This window comes from Protopterus annectens, chromosome 1.part0 (genome assembly GCF_019279795.1).
Source record: "Protopterus annectens isolate FY-2018-M chromosome 1.part0, PAN1.0, whole genome shotgun sequence".
Classification (NCBI taxonomy): Eukaryota; Metazoa; Chordata; order Ceratodontiformes; family Protopteridae; genus Protopterus; species Protopterus annectens.
Window position 1 is genome coordinate 225,062,518 of NC_056725.1, and position 21,048 is coordinate 225,083,565.

The 21,048-nt window shown below is 43.3% G+C and overlaps 1 protein-coding gene across 1 annotated transcript in view; it reads right to left on the bottom strand.

Moving 5' to 3' along the window:
• The window catches only part of LOC122790561 (serine/threonine-protein kinase Nek2-like), a 1,269,183-nt gene that overhangs the window by 666,354 nt on the left and 581,781 nt on the right, over nucleotides 1–21,048 (bottom strand). The window contains exon 6 of the mRNA XM_044058123.1: nucleotides 5,570–5,786. Within this exon, the coding sequence (XP_043914058.1) occupies nucleotides 5,570–5,786 (217 nt within the window). The remainder of the gene's footprint in view (nucleotides 1–5,569; nucleotides 5,787–21,048) is intronic.

Below are 21,048 nucleotides of genomic sequence, written 5' to 3' on the forward strand. Positions count from 1 at the left end.
CTGGGATATGGTTTCTGGGTCAGAAAGGGCTTTATAAAGGAATTTGTGTGAGTCAGGTACTTTTTTGTCTGGTTTGCCTGGAGCACGAGGTAGAGAGTCTGGATTTAAACTAGACTCCAAGTAGACATCATCCACAATATCTAACATCAGCAGGAATAGCAAGAGGTCTGTGCTGGGGGTAATAGAATAACTCTCGGAGCCTTTTCTTAGAATCTGAGTAATCCTGGCCTTCCCAGTGGAAATGTTCCCTCATGGTATGTAATGTTTCCCCAAAGGAGTAGTCTTCAGCGGGAGATGTTGAGGGAATACAGTCTTCAGCATCAGAATTCTCATAAGGTGGAAAAGTGCAATCCTGTTCCTCAGAAGAATCTGAGGAGAGAGAAACCTGGTCAGAGGATGCATAATCCTCCTCTTGTCTTGGTCTTTTATCAGGAGGGGGATGGGAACCCCTGATAAGGGTAATTAAATCTTCAGCCATCTTAAGCATCTGTTTCTTAGGCATGGGGCCTTGACCTGTAGACTAACAGTTTTCTTAGGTTTTAAAGGAGTTTTAAGTTTTGCATAAGATTTAATGGTGAGAGTAGTCTGTCTGAAGACACCTTCTGCAACCAAAGGTGTTTCCTCTGCACCGGTGTCTAAATCTGCTCCGGTGTCGGTAGATGGCTGCGTCGGCCTAGAAGACTCCACGTGGGAGTCTGCAGCTGTCTGGGTTCCAGCTCTGCGGTAGTCAGAGGCTGCATAGGCACCTCACTGAAAACCGGAGAACCGGCGACAGGTCCAGCTGAGGCCTCGTGGTCTGGCTTATTCCTAGGCTGCCTGTCCTTATTCCTTGCGTTTTTTTTTTTTTAAGAATAGCGGTAGTCGGCTGCTCCCACGGCATGATATAATTGAATTTCCTACCAAAATAATGCAGTGCGAAGTCAAAACGGCATTTAATAGTGCGTTTATTAAACCTAGCGCAAAACCGACAACCTGTGACGTTGTGGTCTGGGCCTAGGCAAGGAATACAAATAGGAATGGAAGTCCTTATGAGGCATTTGCCTCCAAGAAATTCAATTGTTAACTTTTTCTGACATCGGACTTAGGCAAGAAAATGTTCCCCAATGGGGTACTTGGCTTTGTTGAAGACTTCGGAATGAAATTCAAATCGAAAATCTCAGGTGTTGGCCGACCGGCACTTGCGAACTGCTTCTGCTTTGGGCACCGCGCGGCAAGAAAGACTGAAGAAAATGGCATCTGATGCCTCATATACCCCCTGACGTCAGTAAGAAGTGACAGCAACAGACGCCGGACCAAAACTTTGGAATTCGGGCAGACTGCGGGACCGCCTGACGGCAGGATAACCCAAGTGTGATGACTACAGCAGGGTAACATGATGAACATCACAACAGCCATCACGGTCAGAGACTTACTGTGGACAGAAATATTAAAAAGGAATTCTGAAGGTATAAGACTCATTTTCATACCGGAGATGACACTGAACATGTGGACTGGGTTTTTAGAATGGGACAGTTTACGGTCTCCAAAAAGGGACCAGCATGTCTAGACCCCCCCCAATTAAATTCAATGCAATTTCTTCAGCCAACCTCTTGCACCTGACAGGAAGCTGAAAAGATATTGAGGAACTGATCCTTACAAAAATAGAACAGTACCACTGAGTGTAGTAAAACAAGTTCTAACAGAAAAATTAAATGTTCAGCAACTTCCAACACTTTTTGGAATGGATGAAATTGGGCCCAGTGTCTGCACTGCCTAAACTGCAGTGTTATAGCTTGTATCGAGTCAGCACCAGTCTCAGCAGAGGTTCAGTAAGTACAGAAGCTAATTTCATATCCCCTTTGGGACCAGTAAAAAGTTCCAGCCTCAAAATGTAGCTTACTAGTGTCCGAAGAGGGAGAAGCCTGCCTACTGATTTACCCCTTTTCCTTTAGCTGCCTGTCATTTTGATATTTCCTATAATCCAAGTTATTTTACAGTCACATCCCTGAGAAAAAAATACTAATGCACGAATACCAGGCTCTTCATAAAATTATGAAATTAAACAATGTCTTTGGACATGGGATGTGTGCAACACTTCCAACAGCAAGAAACCATAAAACATGGTCTACACAAAGGTGCTCTCATGTATAGGTCAATGCCTAGCCAATGAGACTTACCAGTTGCTGCTACTGCTTTTTCATAGTGTCTGGCAGAAGACAAACGAGGTAGGTAAACTCAAATGTTATTTACCAAATGTGATCCTTTTTCACACAATCTACAACATCAGTCTGCATATCATAATAGCTTCCAAGATTAAGCACATCTAAACCAAACAGCTTAAGCAAATCAGCAAGTTATTGATGAAGGCAGATTAGACTGAAAACGCACAGAAACGTCTAAAATAAACTCAGACTGAAAGCTAGCTCAGCCCCATCTTCTACAGGCTTCTAGCTGCTTCCATTTTAAACCAGTATCTAAACTGGGCAATTCCTTTAAAAACTAGAGTGGTCAAGGCTACAGCATTCTATCACTGAGTATGGCCAAATGTTTGTCCACAGCAACCTTCTGGGAACATTAAAGACCAAAATGACTTTTTAATGTACATGCACAGAGAAATGCAGATAATACTATTGAGCAAGATGGAAGGTATTAAGGATGGAAAACAAAAATCAGTACTGAAGGACAAATTGGAGAGAGAAAATGCTCATTTTAACACTGTCCCTTAAAATATTTAGGGATTTGAAATTGCATATCCTGTCTACAGACATGGGTATTATTAGAAAGCATCAATAGAAAGAGGTCTAAAAGGAAGCCATTAATATAAAAGATTAGATTATAAAACCATCAGTATGTTACAACAGTACTTCAATATTTATAAGCAGCTTTGGGACAATTCAACCAACCAGTATCATTTTTCCAATAAGTATACAGACATGCTGCATTTTGGTGCACAATGCAGCGTCATATTGTCAGAATTATGAACTGTTGGACCCGCTTCAGTTTTAATCAATCATTCTAAAATATATTTTTTTTATATTTAGTTTGGGGAAGTTAACAGTTTTCTAGTTCAGTCGTCAGACTCCCTGAAAACAGGCTTTTACACCCTTCCTAGTCAGACAGACCTTCCTGTGTGGTAACTATTTGTGGGGTTTATAACAAATGGCTTTGACAGTACTAATTAGCAAATGTTCAGTTAAGAAGTTCTATAAATGTAAACACCAAATTGAATGTCCAGAGATGTCTGAAGCTTCTTTTATGAAGGATAAAAGATTTAAACTTAAAGAAAAGCTGGAAAGCCCCTCTTTGTATCAAGCCCATACCTCTCCACTGTCCAGATTTCTGCCTCATTTTTGATATGTTCCTCAAATTTGGGGTTTTCTACTGATCAGAGGATTGAAGTCAAATTGTATACATTTAAGCTTCTGGCTTCATATCCTCCAGAAAAATGCAACCCAACACATTCAGTTATTCTATCAATTTATAACTTTAAGAGCAATCTTAAAAATCCCTCCCTGTGTTTGGACCTTAGTCCCAGATTTTGGTGCAAGAAATACAGAGAAAGCCTAAAAGGCTGAGAGGTATGCTCAAACCAAACTTTAGGATTACAGACTACTAACAGTTTTGTAATATTTGGCACTATTTTAACACTTGTGCAAGGAGCATACATTTTAAATTATGGTACTTCAACATCTGAACATACTTTAGCACTGCTTCCTCTTGTTTTTAAATGCTCACTGCCAAGGACACTTGGTCACTGAATGCACTGACAAGGCTCTTGAATTTAATAAATGCAGCTCTTGAATTTAATAAATGCACATTTTGGGTGATCGTCTTTAGTTAAGTGTCCCAAATAAGCCATACACTATGAAGTCAAAAACTGAGAATTTGGAAGCTATTGCGTATGGATATAAAAATACAAGCAATAAAAGTGCTTTAGTTTTACATACAGGTCAGGCTTTTCAGAGAACTTGGACAGAGTTGAATGACTTTATCTGGTACGGGGAAGAGGGCAAGTCAGTGCAATAAGTTGATTCTTCCAATAAGACAGTTGTTTAGGATTACCTGATTTAATAGGATAAAGATCTTTTACATAAAGCAGAAAGCCATTACATAAAGCAGAAAGCCATAATTCAAATTGGATCATGATGATGAAGCAAGGGAGATTCAAGTAAAAAGTGGGATTTTGGATGCAGAACCTTAACAGTCATGCAGATTATATTCATAAAGCAGCAGAAAGTATTCCAAAAACTAAGCCAAAGGAATGGAGAAGGAGATTCTGCCAAAAGGGGCAATTGCAATTAGAGGTATAAAGAACAGGCAAGTGGGAGTTGAAATTTATCTGAAGAAGCTTACAAAGGAACCAGGGTATTGAGAGCAAAGAGGGGGAAAGGTAATAGAATGGGAAGAAGCCAAAGATATTTGAGACTGCAGGCAGACAGCCTTCCCTAACAGGGACTGATGTAAGTATAGGCAAAAATAAAGGGATAGGGGAATTTTAAGTGAAAGATCTGCACTGCTAGAGTTTTTAGGTGAAACTAGAACAGAAACTAATAAAATGGATAATCAGTAGGGCATATAAAATATGGCACAATAACTACAGAACTCAGGTGGTTAGGAAAGATTGGATAAGCAATTCACAAAGAAACCATGGGAAGATGTATGCCTAGCTCCCAGATATGCAATACATTCTGGAAGATTTAGGATTTTTCCTTAGAAGTATTTGCATAAGCAGACTCCAGGGATTTTTCCTCAAGTAGATGGCAAATGTTGGAGGTGTGATGGGGAAGAGATAACTGGGAACGTATTTTGGGAGTGTAATGAGTTAGCAGACTAGTGTACTCTGTCAGAAATACTGGATGCACAACTTAATTTTAAGCTGAAATACAGGATCTGAATTGCCTACACAGCAAGACATTACGTTTAATTCTGGTGGTTGCCAAAAAAACAATTAGAAAATGGAAATCAGTCTAAATACCATATTTAATTGTGGGAACAGTACACGCAGAAAAAATGAGAAATGAGATTTAAGGGAAGGCAGGACTTGACCAACTTATATAATGTTGCATTGATTATATTGTACAGAATGTGATGTATTATATGTTTGCAGTTGAACATGTGTTTTTAAATACATGCAAGTGCCTATGTCACAAGTGATAATTCAATAAAGATGTTTTAAAAAAGCTAGCAGAAGTCTTCTCTCCAGATATCTAGATGGCCACACTAAAAACGAGACCCAAACAGTGCAGCCAGATGTGTTCAAATAGTTTTTTTAGTCAATCATTCACGATTAACAAAAACATAAAGGAGTGGAAGCTTCAAAGAAAAAAGTTGCCCACATGATCTGAGTCTTAAGAAATGCTTAAGGCACTGACCGAACCAACATGTCAAAGCACAGGTAGCTGAAAATTTGGAACCACTGAAGGCAACTACTCCACAGAAGTTGCATTTAGCCTCTACTTTCCATCAGCACAAATGAAACGTGTCATTGCACTAAATTTCCCCTTTGCCCAGCATCTTTCCTCACCAGGAAAGAAAACTAAAAAGGCTTAACAGCAACATATCAAGTAGCTTATGTTATTAATTAGCTTACGTTCCAGCATTTCTTCCCTAATCTGGAGAGCTTTTTGTCTTTCCAACAGCTGGTGCTCTTTCAATTTCAATTCATATACAGCAGGGTCTTCACACTGAAGCCTCTCCTCTTCCAGTCTTCTTAACTTCTTTTCAGCGTGTGTTCTTTGTTCCTCAGCTGCCAGATCTGTTATGAGAGGAAACTGCAAAATGTCTTCTATAGAAGGCCTCTTGTAGTCCTAAAAAAATATTTGCATTCTTAGACAAATTGATTCAGACATCAGAAGATATGCATTTCTGACAATCTCCATGTACTAGCAAGAACTAATAATCAAGCTGAGGTAAGTGAACCAAATGATACATTCACAAAATGGTGCACAACATACTGCACATCACTCCTGCATGGTAGGCCTGTTAACTCACTTCAACATTACAGTTAGCCTTCCAGTCCAGTCACCACCACAACTGTGAAAGGATAGGAAATCATGCAAATGGAAATGTGATGTAAAAAATTTAGACATAGACCACTTGCATAATTTAACACCTTAATCAAAAGAAAAGCTTCAAATAAAGTGCCAACTTTGGCCTTCATGGTGTGCTCCAAACTTTAGTGTACAGACTATGAATGCAAGAATGAAGTAAAATTTAAAACATTCCCTTCCAGCACTAAAGCATCTCCCATATCACAGAAGTGTGAGGCATTTTAAAATGCCATCAGTAACATGCTATGACAGGGATGTATGCATAGCTGAAAGTTACTTTTCTGCAGGGAGGTCTTTCTGGCCTGTGATACAGAAAAAAATGCTAATTTAAACTTGCAAACAGAAGTGAATAGATTAATGCAGACATCACAACCTGTGCTCTGAAGAGAATTTCTTCAAGTATCTTGTTTATCCAGTTTAAGACATCACGTCTGGATGTGTAGAAAGTACAGTTTTGTACCTACCATAAATGTAGATGTCCGATAGGTATGCATCTGCAGTCATAACATATGGGTTGTCCTGCCTCAGGCAGCCCTTCGGTCGGCCGGATTCCAAAGTCTGGGTTTGGCCTCGGCTGATGTCGCACTTTCCCCGACGTCAGAGCTTCTGGGGTTATAAAGGCATCAGCCAACGCCATTTTCCTCTGTTTCTTGCCCCAGATGCCAGGTGCCCTCTAGGAAGGCTAAATTTGGATAAATGTTGAAAATTCCAAACAGTAGCAAACATATATATACATACAAACACACCATAATAGATTCACCCAGCTAGCTGACAGAGGGGTAAGCACCCTAGGAATACCACAGAGGGGAAGGAGGGTGGGTAATCCTGACTGCAGATGCATACCTATCGGACATCTACATTTATGGTAGGTACAAAACTGTACTATGTCCTTCAAGGATGCATCTGCAGTCATAACATATGGGTAGAATACCATAGCCAAACTGGGGGAGGAGGTACTAAGATAATGATGGTGTAGTTAAGATCCCCTGTAAAACTGCAGTTGCAAAACCTGCTCGGGATCTGGAGTATAAAGGTAGATTGTAATGCTTGGCAAATGTATGCACGGAGCTCCAAGTAGCAGCTTCTAAAATGTCCTTGGTAGCCACCCCTCGTAGGAAAGCTGTAGTGGTGGCTGTGGCTCGGAGTGAGGCCTGATATTTTCAGTTGTCTTTCCATGAAAAGAGTAGCAGAATCGAATGCAATTTCCTATCCATTTTGAAATTGTCCGTTTGGAAATTGCTTTTCCTTGCACTCCAGTTGCATATGCTACAAAAAGTTGTAGAGTTTTTCTGCTGGTTTTAGTTCTGTCCAGATAGTAGCGTAGTTGTCTGTGTACATCCAAGGTGTGCAATAGTTTTTTCCCCCCTGTTCTGTGGGTTAGGGAAGAACGTAGGCAAAATAGCTTGGTTCAAGGATACCCTGGATACCACCTTTGGCATGAAAAGTAGGATTGGTTCTCAGACACTCTATCCTGGTGAAAAATAAGGAAAGGCTGCACTGCCATTAGTGCCTGTAACTCGGATACTCTTCCTGCTGAAGTGATTGCTAGAAGGAAAGCAGTTTTCCAAGATAAGAACTGTAAGTCTGCTGATGCTGCTGGTTCAAAGGGGGGTAGTGTTAATTTTTCCAGCACAAAATTGAGATCCCATGTAGGCAGAGGACGTTTCCTCTGAGGTTTTACATTTTTGATCCCTCTTAAAAATTGTCTGAGGAGAGGGTGAGAGAAGATAGGAGGATCCATGTTGTACTCTGCTGAAATTGCTGAAGCATGAATCTTAATGGAAAAATAGGACAGGCCATTGTGGAACAGTTCTGCTAAGTATTTAGGATGTGTGCTAGGTTTGCCAGTGTGACATTTGTACCTTTTGATGCACTCCAAATGAGGAATCTCTTCCATTTAGCTGAGTATGTTTTTCTTGTGGAGGGTCTGCGAGCCTCCATGATAATGTCCTTGACCCTCTGAGATAAAACAGTTTGGTTTTGTTTTAAGCAATTTTCCAGGCAGTTAGCTGCAGTGTTTTCATGTTTGGATGCAGGGTCTTGTAGTTCTGCGTTAGAAGTAAAGGCCATAGGGGTAGAGGCCATGTGTTCGTCCGAGACATGCTTCTCAGTAGCGGGTACCAATGCTGCCTTGGCCAGTCTGGAGCTATCAGAATCACCTTTGGCTGTTCCTCCCTGATCTTCAGTAGAACTTTGTACATCAATGGGAGAGGTGGAAAAGCATACACTGTTAGGGCCTTCCAGCAGAAAGAGAGGGAGTCCACCCTCCAGGCTTGTGGGTGGTATACTCTTGAGCAGAATTTGTTCAGTTGGTGGTTGAGTGGGGAGGCGAACAAGTCTCTCTCTGGCATTCCCCATTTCTTTGCTATGAGTTTGAAGATGTCTGGATGCAGCATCCATTCGTGAGCATCCGTGGTAGTTCTGCTTAAGCTGTCTGCTAGTGAATTCTCTTTTCCTGGTATGAATTTGGCCTGCAATTGGATGTTGAGATTCAGGGCCAGGTGCCACAGATCCATTGCCATCCGGCATAGAGGGTAGGAATGCGTGCCTCCCCGTTAATGTACCACATGACTGTGGTAGTCTGTCCTTATCAGCAGATGTCCTTGCTGGAAGAATGATTTGAATGTCTCGATTGCATGCTTCACTGCCAGCATCTCCTTTAGGTTTATGTGCAAATTCAGCTGGCCCTGAGACCATAGGCCTTGGATACACTTGTCTTCCATGTGTGCTCCCCATCCTAGGTCTGAGGCGTCCGTGGTGATGGTCTGCCTCGGTTGTGGTTTGTTGAAAGGCAACCCTCTGTTGGTCTGGCAGGCCTGAGCCCACCACAGGAATTCCTTTTTCAGGCATGGAATGATTGGTATCATTGTTTCTAGACTGTGCCTGTGTTGAGACCATACATTCCTTAGGTACCATTGTAATTTCCTCATATGCAGCCTGGCAAGCGGGATCAAGATTATGCAGGATGCCATGTAACCCAGGGCCTGCAGGACTTTCCTTGCAGTAAGCCGAGTTTGTCTTGTCAAAGTCATGAAGTAGACTGGGAGTTGCTTTTGTTTTTCTTCTGTGAGAAAAGCCATCTGAGTTGGTGTCCAGATCCGCACCCAAAAATGTTATCCTTTGGGATGGCACTAGTCTTGACTTCTGGGTGTTGACTGTGTATCCCAAGGCCTGTAACAGGTGTATGACATAGGCCAAATCCTTTTAGTTTTGTCTTGTTGTCTGCTTGTATTAGGCAGTCGTCCAGGTATGGGTAAATTTGAATTCCCTGAAGCCTGCAATGTGCAATTACTGATGCCAGGCATTTCGTGAATACTCTGGGCGCAGTAGATAAGCCAAAGGGCAATGCTGAGAATTGATAATGCTCTGATCCTGCAAGAAATCTGAGGTATCTTCTGCAATCTGGTCGTATAGGGACGTGCAGGTATGCCTCCTTGAGATCGTCACCAGCCAAGACTCCTTGCCCAACATGGGAAGAAGTTGCTGTAGGGTCAGCATTTTGAATTTTGGCACAATGAGATGTGTTTAGTGCGGACAAGTCTAGAATAGGCCTCCATTGGGTTTCTTTTCCTGGTACAAGGAATAGTCCGGAGTAAAATCCTTGGCCTTGTTCCATAGATGGTACCCTTTCTATTGCTTTCATCTGAAGTAAATTGTTGATTTGTCTTAGAGCCTCTGGCTTCTGGTTTGGTGGTAGGTTTGGCATTCGGCTCTTTTTTGGTAAAGTGTGGAAGTGAAACCTGTATCCTTTGTCTATTGTTTGCAATGTCCATTTGTCTTTTGTAATGCAATGCCAATTTTTCGAGAATAAAGCCAACTTTCCGCCCAAGGGTGCTTCCAGTTGTTCCCTGGTAGGCGGAATCAGAGCCAAGTCATTGTGTCTGACCTGTGGAAGTGGATGTAGTTGCAGCTGTGGCAGTACTCCTCTGGTTGGCAGGTTGCCACCGACGATCCCTGTAGGCACCTTTTGAATGACCTCTGCCTCTTGGGCGTCTATTCCTGCCCCTCTGTGCTCTGGAGGTGTCTGGAAAGTACCAATTCTTTGAAGGCCAGTTTCTGCTGAACCTTGGAGGTTGGACCTGCAGAAAATCCTTTACTGTTTGCACAGATTTTGCTTTTTCTTCCACTTTCTTTAAAATCTCCTGTGCAGGGGAGCCAAATAAACTTTGTTTCTCCATTGGAGCATCTAGGAGTTTAGCCTTGACATGGTCTGGCAAGGATTGCTCTTTTAGCCAGGCATGCCTTCGAATTACTGCTCCCGTCATAGCTGATCTAAATGAAGCCTCCAGTGCATCATAGCCACATTTTAAGAAATGATTACTAACCTGCTGAGAGTTGTGTACCAAATCCTGAAGGGACTTACGGTCTAAAGGTTCAGGAGAAGATCGCTTTTTATTCAGCTGATCTAACAAATATTCCTGGTATTGTATCATATGGAATTGACAGTTTAATGCCCTGGCAGAAAGAGTAGCAGATGTATAAATCTTTTTTCCCCATCTCTCTAATGCTCTTGACTCTGTCAGAGGGTAGGGGGGTTTTGGCAGTGGCAGCTGCAACCCCTTTTGGGCCCTGAGAAATAGTTTCTGGATCTGCAGCATGGGCTTTATACAAGTGGAAGTGAGAATCCGGGACCCTGTAATATCGGTCAGGTTTGGCAGGGGCCGGGGGAAGAGAATCAGGGGCAGAACTGACATCATTATATGCATCAACTACAGTTAGCACAGGTGGAATGGCTAAAGGCCTATGCTGTGGCAAGTGTAAAAAGGTCCTTAGTCTTTTTCTAGAATCAGAGAAATCCTGACCCTGCCATTGAAAAAGTTCCCTCATTGAGTGTAAAGTCTCCCCAAAGGAAAATTCTTCTGGAGGGGAGGCAGAAGGAATAGAGTCTTCTGCATCTGAATCCTCATAAGGTGAGTATGGCCCTTCCTGATGGTCTGGTAAATCAGATCCATCCGAGGAGTAATCAGAGGAGAGAGGTTCAGGGGGATCAGTCCTAGGCCTTTTATCAGGAGGAGGTTGGGAGGCCCGGTCTGGGTGAGGTTGGGAACCCCTAATCAGAGATACAAGGTCCTCAGCAAGGCTGAGAATCTGAGGACTTGAGGAAGGTCTCTGAGAAGTAGATTTTGCAGGTAAAGCTTTTGAAATTTTAGCTGCTTTAGCCCTGGAGAAGGCCTTAATAGACATAGAAGCAGGGGGCCTAGCTGCCCCACGTGCAGGAGAAGAAATGTCCAAAGGGATGGTGTCGGACAATTCTTGTGCGCTTGCTTCTTCGGTAGGGATTTCTGTAGCAGACTCAGCCGGGGCCTCTCTGGCCTCGGTTGTTGGAGGAATGATTTCGGCAGAAGAACCGAGGACTCTGTTTCAGCCGAAACGGAGACACTCGTGGTAAGCCTAACAGTGGTTTCAGCCGAAGCCACGAGTGTCTGTCCTTTTCCTTGCGTTTTTTGGCTAAATGTGTAGTCGGAGTCTCAGATGGCATTTTATATGCACAAAGCGGATCCAAAAAACTCTTCTGCAAACTCCGACCGACGTCTAAGAGTCCGTTGGTTGAAGGAGGCACAGGCTAAACAAGCTGATACGTCGTGGTCTGGGCCTAAGCAAGGAAGGCAGTAAGAGTGGAAATCCTTATGAGGTATTTGTTTCCCACAAGTTAAACAATTTACTTTGTCTGACATCGGCTGTGGCAAGAAAGAGTCCCCAACGGGGTACTTAGCTTTTTTAGAAGTCTTCGGTAGCTGAAATCTCTGGATCTGACCGACCGGCACTTGTGAACAGCTTCTGCTTCGGGCACCGCGCGACAAGAAAGACTGAGGAAAATGGCGTCGGCTGATGCCTTTATACCCCAGAAGCTCTGATGTCTGGGAAAGTGCGACATCAGCCGAGGCCAGACCCAGACTTTGGAATCCGGCCGACCGAAGGGCTGCCTGAGGCAGGACAACCCATATGTTATGACTGCAGATGCATCCTTGAAGGACATCAGAAGCCAACAAATCTGCAATAGCAGTCTGACTGCTCCCTGCAGCCAGAAATCTCAATGCCTGTAGTGACCATTATATGAACAGACTGGTTAAGAAACCTAGGTGAAAACATCTGCTAAACAGCTGAAATTTCACCGCCCCTACCAGAATTAAGTACTACCAATGAATTAGTAAAGACTGAAGGTACAAGGGTGAAGTACCAACCCCTGTGTTGGAGATAGCAAAGGGGTACATCCTACATAGATTCTAAAAGTGTAGACAGAACAAGGAAAGTTAAAGAAAAAAGCATTCACATTTAATTTCAGCTAAAAATAATCGGGCACACTTTCTGGACACATAACCCACTCATTTCAAGTCCCTGGACTGGAAAATGTTTCCACTTTGCTACTATTCCTAAATATTTATGGCACTGCTTTGTCTCCAGAGAAAGGTCACATCAACTTACATCTGAAGACTAAATTCCCTGTAAAGATACCTATGCAGCATTTCTGGGGTTGTCAATTGACAGTCCCAAAATTTGGACTGTAGATGGAAAAGACAACCTTCTGCTTCCATTTGATAAATCACAAATACCATAACTTGCAAGGAGTCCAGTACACCACTACAGCAGTAAAACATTTAACACTTCAGTGTCAAGACAACTGCAAAACCTGAACAGGAATGCATGCAGAAGTCAGACTATTCCAATGTGATGTGCTAGTGAAAGCCTTCCACCCCATACAATATGTAGGTATAGCCTAGTATGGGATGCAACCCTATCTGATCAATGACTTCACAATTAAATTCATATCAAGTTTTAGCAGCTCTGCCCTTACCATGGTAGACCATTAGAACTAAGCACCACCGATAGTAACCTATGAAGTCTGGCTAAAGGCACAATGAGTGATGTCGAATATGCCTGCATACTGATGAACAGGTTGCTTAGCACACTGAGAAGTTATCAATTTGGATAAAAATTGGTTACTAGCTAGTAATCATACTGCCTGGATGCTGGCAAAGAAGAAATGTGGAGAAACAGAAAAACTCTGCCCAGTGTGAATCTTGCAGCAGGCAAGCAGTTTAATTAGCTTATGCAGAGGGAGATTAAAATTGAAACACTGGAGGAATAAACATCCCTGAGTACATATAGTTTACCCTTTCCTTTGATTCCAGAAATTTTGTCAAATAAAAGACTGGAAAAAAGCAGCTTTATTCAGATGAACTCCAACTGCAAATAAAGGAAAAAAAAAAATCAGAGGCTGAAATCCAAAGGGAGGAGGCTTCTCAAAGAAATTTCAAAATGCAGTAGTGTCAAGAGTGAGCACAAAGATTTTCTGCTGTACCAGAGAATTGGAATGGACTGCTTTCATTTTATGAAATTACAGTACAACAGCTCAACTGGTATTGCATACCAGGATTTGGTATTTGTTAGAGAGCACTGTGTATGCTCCAAACCTTGCCATGAAGACAACTGCATCAGTAAAGATGCAATTGCACAAGAAACTGCTGACAAAATTGAAATTCATTCTTCTAACAAAAGCTAGAGGAGGCTTTTGCAGGTGAGAAGTTTTCTATATTAAGGAGAAATCTCTAGTCATAGGGAAAAAACTCATGGAGTTAAAGCATGATTACCCTGGACTTGAAACTGGTCCTGGGAGATTAAGTCAAGCAGGCCAATGTTTTGAAACTAGTGAATAAACAGATAAATAAAAATGTCATTAGATATAAACACAGACATGTAAAATATGGCTTTTCAAGAAGTGGCAGAGAAGAGTGGAATTTTTTTACTGTTAAACTGGTGAGTGAACTATAAAGTAAATACACCACTGACATTAATATTTAGAACGAAGTAACTGAAATAAAAAGTTATGTACGCACCATAACCTTCCATCTGAGTAGTTAGACTTCATTTGTCATCAACCTGTGGGATGTTGGATCCAGACTGGATCTGAGATGGCAGTTTCACCAGCATCTGAGCTCCAAGCTCCTCCCCTTAACCATAATATCCCTCCATCCCTGGCCTGACAAAGTAGACACCTGGTGGAAGCAGCGAGAAGTCAATCGTCCAGGTACGGGTAAACCTGCATCCCCTGAAGCCTCCAGTGAGCAGCTACTAGTGCCATAACCTTGATGAATACCCTGGGGGCTGTGGTGAGACTGAAGGGTAGGGCTCGGAATTGATAGTGACTGGCCCCTAGCCAAAAGCAGAGGAACCTCCTGGAGCATCTGTGCATTTTGATGCGATGGTATGCATTCTGGAGATCCATGGAGCACATCCAGTTCTCCTGTAGGTAAGACAGGATGGATTGTAGAGTGACCATCCGGACTTCTCTTTGGCAGCTGACAAGCTTAGAGTAGAAAGGTCCAGAATGGGCCTTTGGTCCCCTGTCTTTTGGCACCAAGAAGAACCTGGAATAGATGCCTGATCCAGACTGATCTACGGGGACGGGTTGGATGACTGGTTTCCTTAGCAGCTTTCTTATTTCTAGTGCTGCTGCCTCCACTTTGTGCAGGTGGAATGCCCGGGAGGTGTTTTTGTGGAACAGGAGTTAGAAAGGGGATTGTATAACATCTGGATATTATCTGCAAACCCAATGGTCTGACACGGACTCTCATGCTGTCAAGTGCATAAAAAGGTGACCCCCGACTGCCTCCAGTGCAGAGCAGTCTGGCAACCCCTCAGGGCTGTTGCGCGGGCCTGTCTGAGAACAGTTAGAGACCCAAAATTTCTCAGACCCCTCTGCCTCTGTGCCGGCATCTGTCCTAACCCCCTCTGCCTATAGGGGAAGGCAAGTCCAGAGTGTCCTGTGAATACTGAGACTTACGGAACATCTTTTGTCCCCTCTGATTCCCAGAAAAGGATCTTTGGGGGTTAGAGAAGCAGATTGTGACTGCAGTGTCTTCCTGTCCTCTCTGCACTAACGTCTCACGAACAGCCTTCCCAAACAAGGAAGAACCATCGTAAGGTGCATTCGCAAAAGATGGCTTAAAGGGTCCCATGACTTAAAGCCTAAGCCAAGCATGTCACCTCATGGCAGTGCCAGACCCGGCAGCCCTTGCTGCTCCTTCAGTGGCATGAGAGGAGGTGCAGGGACATATGTGACCGCTTTGACAGTAGCCGCTCTGAGAATGTACATTTATCCTCCAGACACATGGACTCTGGGGGCGACAGTGAACTCCTTGACGAGGAACCTCGCACAAATAGAGCAGTCTGAAGATAAATGGGCTGCCCCCAGACAGTATGGTCATACGCTGAGGACAACTTATGGCCCCCACACTGCATTTTCTAAAGATCTGCTTGGCCTGCTGATCAGACATATCCAAGACAAAGTTTAACCTAGCAAGGTTTAAACTAAACTACTTGACCCAAACACTCACACTCTCACTGGGAAGGAAGGGGAAGGGAGACGAGGCCTACACTACCTACACAAGAAACAACTTTTTTTTAAAAGGAACGTGATGCAAAACGAGGGAAGGGGAGGCAAGGCACAGTAGGAAGCCTACCTACACCACCAATAACTCAGAACACCCACAAAAAAAACGTAGAAAAAAGTAACTACCATACCTGGAGCTCTAGAACACACTGTTTGGCAAAGCTGTGGCAAACAAAATCTGAGGGAAGGAAGGGGATGGAGAGATGTTATGGGTAAGTGGAGGAGCTTGAGTTCGGATCAGATGCTGGTAAAACTGCAGTCTCTGATCCGATCCAGATCAGACATCCCACAGGTTGATCAAATGAAGTTAACTACTTCAGATCCAAAGACTTCTTGCTCTAATATTTGAATAAAATATGTCATGTAAATTGCATGTTGTATTGTAAAGCAGTTTTATATATAGTGTGCAGTTATGGGTATTTCAAATTAGAGGTGCTGTACATGTTAGATTGTAAAGCAAGAAAGTTTTTCTTTGTTGCAAGACACCCTGGCTTTATAGTACTCCAAGGAAGGAAGGGCTGGATAGTAGCAAGTTAGTTGGATATCAAAATATACTGATCACATTATATGTGGAATTAACACTTCACTTGATATCTACCTCTTCCGGGTTTTAAAACAAATCAGGCTTAAGTATGACAAAAGGCATGGAAAATAGTTATTTCCTGTATTTGCAAAGGAATTGGCTTTTTTTTCCATTAGCAAAGCCTTTCACTGGAAAACTGGTATAAACTGAGCACAAGGGCCGAACAGTGTTGAGAATATTGTTTCACATTTCTGCAAATCAGTAACTGCTCCTCCTTCCTCAGTTAGCAGCTAGGATACAAAGTAGGTTTGGCATGCAATTCACAAAGACAGATCCAATGACAATCTGCTAAATTGTAAAAGGGTAGTGTAATAGTTAAAAGGTATGTTGGAAAACAGATCAGTGAAAAGTAAAAGATGTTTGAAATTGCAAGCAAAACGTTAATGCTACTGTAGAGGAAAATGTAAGTTAGGTATTCACTAACTATAGATCAATGTGGGTCTATATCACGAGAGCGAAAATACTATTAAGCGAATACTAAAACCTGGACATCTATTGCATGAACCGTGGATTTCCCGAACGCACTAAACCACAAAATTTTAAATGTCGAACTGCCATACTCTGCCAACCCCACCACCCGCAACAGACTACCTACACAAATATAAAGCACAGACACTAACCAAACCCTATTTCTAACCCTAAAGTAAAGCACAAACACCCTACTTCTAACCCTACACTAAACCCCACTTACACATCTATGCACTATCCTTAAACCCTCCCTAACCCTAAAGTCCGTAACTACCGCACACTTCCCCTACATAGATATCTCCAAACAAAATAATCCACACATACATTTAACAAAACCCTACTTCTAACCCTACACTAAATCTAACATACATAACCTATCTATGCACTTACCTTAACCTGCACCCTAACCCTAAAGTCCGTAACTATCCAACACTTACCTTCTACGGCTATTCCAGACAGGCCAACCATGGTAATTCGACATTTCCGAAATCACGGGTTTGGACATTCACAAGTCTGTTTCGCGCAATACATGTTTATGTATTAGCACAAACGGACTTTCTCTCAGTCAATATGGACACAATGTTGCCTGTCTGGATCAAGCTGTGGGATTTTGGATCAGACACCTAATTTCTAAAGCCTTTAGTTCATCTTGGCTCAGCCTCCCTTACCCATAACTCCCCACTCCTATTAACTCCCCAAACAGATTTTGGCCCAAGAGTCAAAATACAATGGTACAACATAACCAACTAGTCTCCACTTCCCTCCACAAATACAAGGAGCACACCTAGGTGAAAGGAGACTGCAGGCAAGCAGAATGAAAGAACCCCTGCTGTTTGCTCATCTTAGAGGGAAGACTCTCCCAAACAATCAGGCTGGGGACAGGAAGGTGAAAGTTGTACCAGATCGACATTAAGCTATTGTTAGTGAGCACATAGCTTTTGTATCCAGTGTTAACTGCTCAGTCTGGATTTAACCTGTGGAACAGAGCCCCCAGCCAGAACAATTCCACAGGACGAACTAAGGAATGACATTCTGCAACACAGAACCAAAAGCAGCCCCTGGACTGAATGTCCAGCTTATAATGCAACACAAGTATGATGGCTCAACCAAATAGCAGCACAGACATCTGTAGGTACTCTACAAAGAAAAGCTGTAAAAAGTAACTACAGCTCTAGCTGAATGACCTTAAGGTTTTTGTAGAGAGTTTTACCTGTCAGATTGTATTTTGCTTCCATTCTCTGAAAGGCACTTGGATACAATTACTTGACAGGTGAGCCCAGCCTGGATTTTGAAAAGGAAACTGGTTAGATTACTGAAAGACTTGATATGGTAAAGAAAAATCTTAGCTGCCTATGCACATCCAACCAATGCAAAAGGTATTCATCTGTCAGAAAAAATGGGAAGATGAATGGAGCCATTAAGGTTATTCTCAGAAGCTACCTTGGGTAAAAAAAGGAAGGGTGTGTATGAAGACGAACCCTATTCCTTAAGGAAAATTGAGGGAAAAAAATCAAGTGCTTACAGTTCTGAGACCCTTTTGGAAGAGGTAATTCACACCAAGTTTTCCAAAACAGCTTGGAGGCCGATTGTTCAAAGGGTAGCCAGTCAGAGCCTGAAGAACAAAATGAAGATCCCAGAGGGAGCAGATACCCTACTGGTGGACAAAGTACCTTTAAGAACTTGGGAGAAGCAAGGCATCTCTGATATGAAAGTAGAAAATGGCCACTAACTGTACCTTGATAGAGAAGCTATTGCCCAAGTCAAACAAATCTGCTATAAAATAGAAAAGTGACTCCAAAGTAACCAAGGAGGAGTCAAGTCCACAAGCCTCCACCAACAAAACAAATCTGCCATTTACTGGTATACACCTTTCTAGTGCATTCCTTCTGAGAACAGGGCAGGATATGAGCCATCTACTGTGAAAGCTTGGGAGTCCTGGCTATCAAGGGAAATGGAGGACCCATACAGTCAATATGAGGGACTGGAGAGTGGGGGGACACTGCCTGCCTGGATGAGATGAAATCTGGAATGGGATCAAACACCCAAGGGGGTGTTTCAGAAGAGGCCAGTGGAAGGAAAACCACACCTGGTGATGCCAAAAGGGGCAAGGAGGTCACAGGCTCTGCAATGGGCCAATTCTGAAGAAACTTCACAATCAGGAGAACTGGGGCATAAGTGAAAGGAGCCCCAGGGGCCAAGCAAATGTCCCTGGGAGACCGTCCCAAAGGGAGAACAGCATAATAGCTGTTGCACTTGGTGTTGGATGGGGATGCAAGCAGATAACACCAGGTGCCCCAGTGCTGAAAAATCAGAGCTGCCAGTCAGATTTAGGGGACCACTCATGAGGCAATAGGATGCTCCTGCTAAGGCTGCCTGCCAGAATGTCAGATTTCTCCAGAATGTTTTCAGCAGACTCTCATGGCCACCCGACAGAGGGCAAGAACATGTGCCCTCCCCCCGTTTGAGATACCAGATAACATGTTCAGTCAGTACCACAATCATACTTTTGTTGAAATCCTGCAATACTAGGACATTCCTCATCTCCAGAATGTTTATGTAAATGTGAGCATCTGTGGAAGACCATGACCCTTAAGCTGTCCTCCCTTCAAAATGCTCCCACCAAGAGGGAGGAGTTTGATTACCAAAGGAAAAGGAATTACAAATGGTTTCCCTTGTTGCACTAATGGAGACTAACCACCACTGAATCTGCTGATGATATGCTCTCAACCGTTATTGGAAAATCCAGGGGTGAGTTAGGAGGGACCAACTGAGCGGCCATAACCCACTGCAGGATCCTCATACTACATTTGACTAACAATCCTACTGACACTGCCACATGACCTGGAAGATTTAGAAGTGCATGAGCCAGGGGTTTTGGAGTTGCAAGCACGGTCATGGCCCAAGCGAAGACCAAAAACTCTGGAGCCTGGCAATCTGATGAATCATACTCTGACGACTTCCTATAAATTCAAACATGTACAGGCAGAAGGCTCGACTTTGGTAGTTGACTAATGCCAAAATTGTTGCGTAGCTAGAGCAAGGAATCCCTGGCAGAGATCAAAGATGCCTTTGTAGGGATGGCAATGAGTCAACTGTCCAGACACGCAAACATCTGAAACCCCTGCAGCCACAGCAATGCCATGACAAATGACATGCACTTCGTGAACACCCAGGGTGGCTGTGGAGAGACCAAAAGGCATGGCTCTGAACTGACCGTGACAGGCTCCAAGATGGAAACAAAGGAATCTCCAGTAACCCCAGTCTAGCTTGATACGATGGTAGGCGTCCTTGAGGTCTACAGAGCACATCCAATCACCCTTCCTCAGAAGAGGTAATATGGACTGCACTGTGGCCATCTGGAACTTGGTCTTTTAGACCAACTGGTTTAGCTTGGTTAGGTCCAAACCTGGTCAGAGAGGTTTTCTTTGGTACCAAAAGGAATTTGGAATAGAAACCAAATCTTATGTGGTCAGGTGGGACCTCTAAGGACTCTATTTGCGAGAAGCTCGAGTCTGCTGCTGTGACATCTATGACTGGGTGAAATATCTGGCACATGCTGAGAGATATTCTGGAACTAAAAAAGGAATAACCTCTGGATATGACCAAACACCCAGGCATCTGAAGTGATGGCCTCCCAAACTTTTGCGTGGAGAGCTAGATGACCCAGATCTCCAGAGTCTGGCAACCCTTCAGAATTGCTGAAATTGCACACTGGAAAAAGCCCCATGAAAGCAGTGATCCTGCAGACTGCCTCTAGCAGCATCAGTTATGATTCCTGCACCCTCTTTGAGGAACCTTCTGGAGGAGCATCCTAGGAAGAAAACTGGCTTCCTAGAGAGTCATTTACCCACTGACTCCTAGGAGGATTGCTGTGGGGTGCTGGAAAGGTAAACTGATGGCGGAGAATATCTTTCCATGTTATTTGCACCTTTTCAGTGTCTCCTTAACCTTGGGTCCAGAGGACCCATCAAAAGGAGCATTGATTAAGGCAACTTTGAAGCAGTGTGCAAAGTTGAATATATCCAGGCATAGCACCTCAATTCAACCCTGCAACCTGCTGCTCTGGACACCCAATCACCCATGTTAGAAATTCATCTAAAAACCTTGGTAATGGAAGTCATGGTAGAAAAAAAAGACTCCAGCTTCTGGGTATCCATGCACTGCTGTGTCTTGTGGGGGGCTTAACACTTCAGAAAAGATCTCACTGAAGCCTTAAGTGTAATAAGTAGTTAAGCACCCACAAAGTAAAGGTGGATAAGGCATAGGAGTGCTTCCTTAATCAATTCGTGCCAGAGACCCCCTGTTCAGGAAGTGAATGAAGAGCTTTAAAGAAATTCTCTCTGGTGGCTGCCTCCACCATAATGGCATAGAGCGCCAGACACTCTGATGAGGTCCGTCTTTGTGGGGGGGATTTGGCCAGCTTTCTAGAAACATGTTCTACTGTGTCTGGTTCCTTCCATGCCCCTCCAGGATACCAAATCTATAATGGCATCTGGACAGGCCTACACCAAAGGCTTCAAGAAAGAACTCCTCCAGAGAGGGAGGTTAGGTGGTCCAGCCCATGTGCTGGCAAAGCA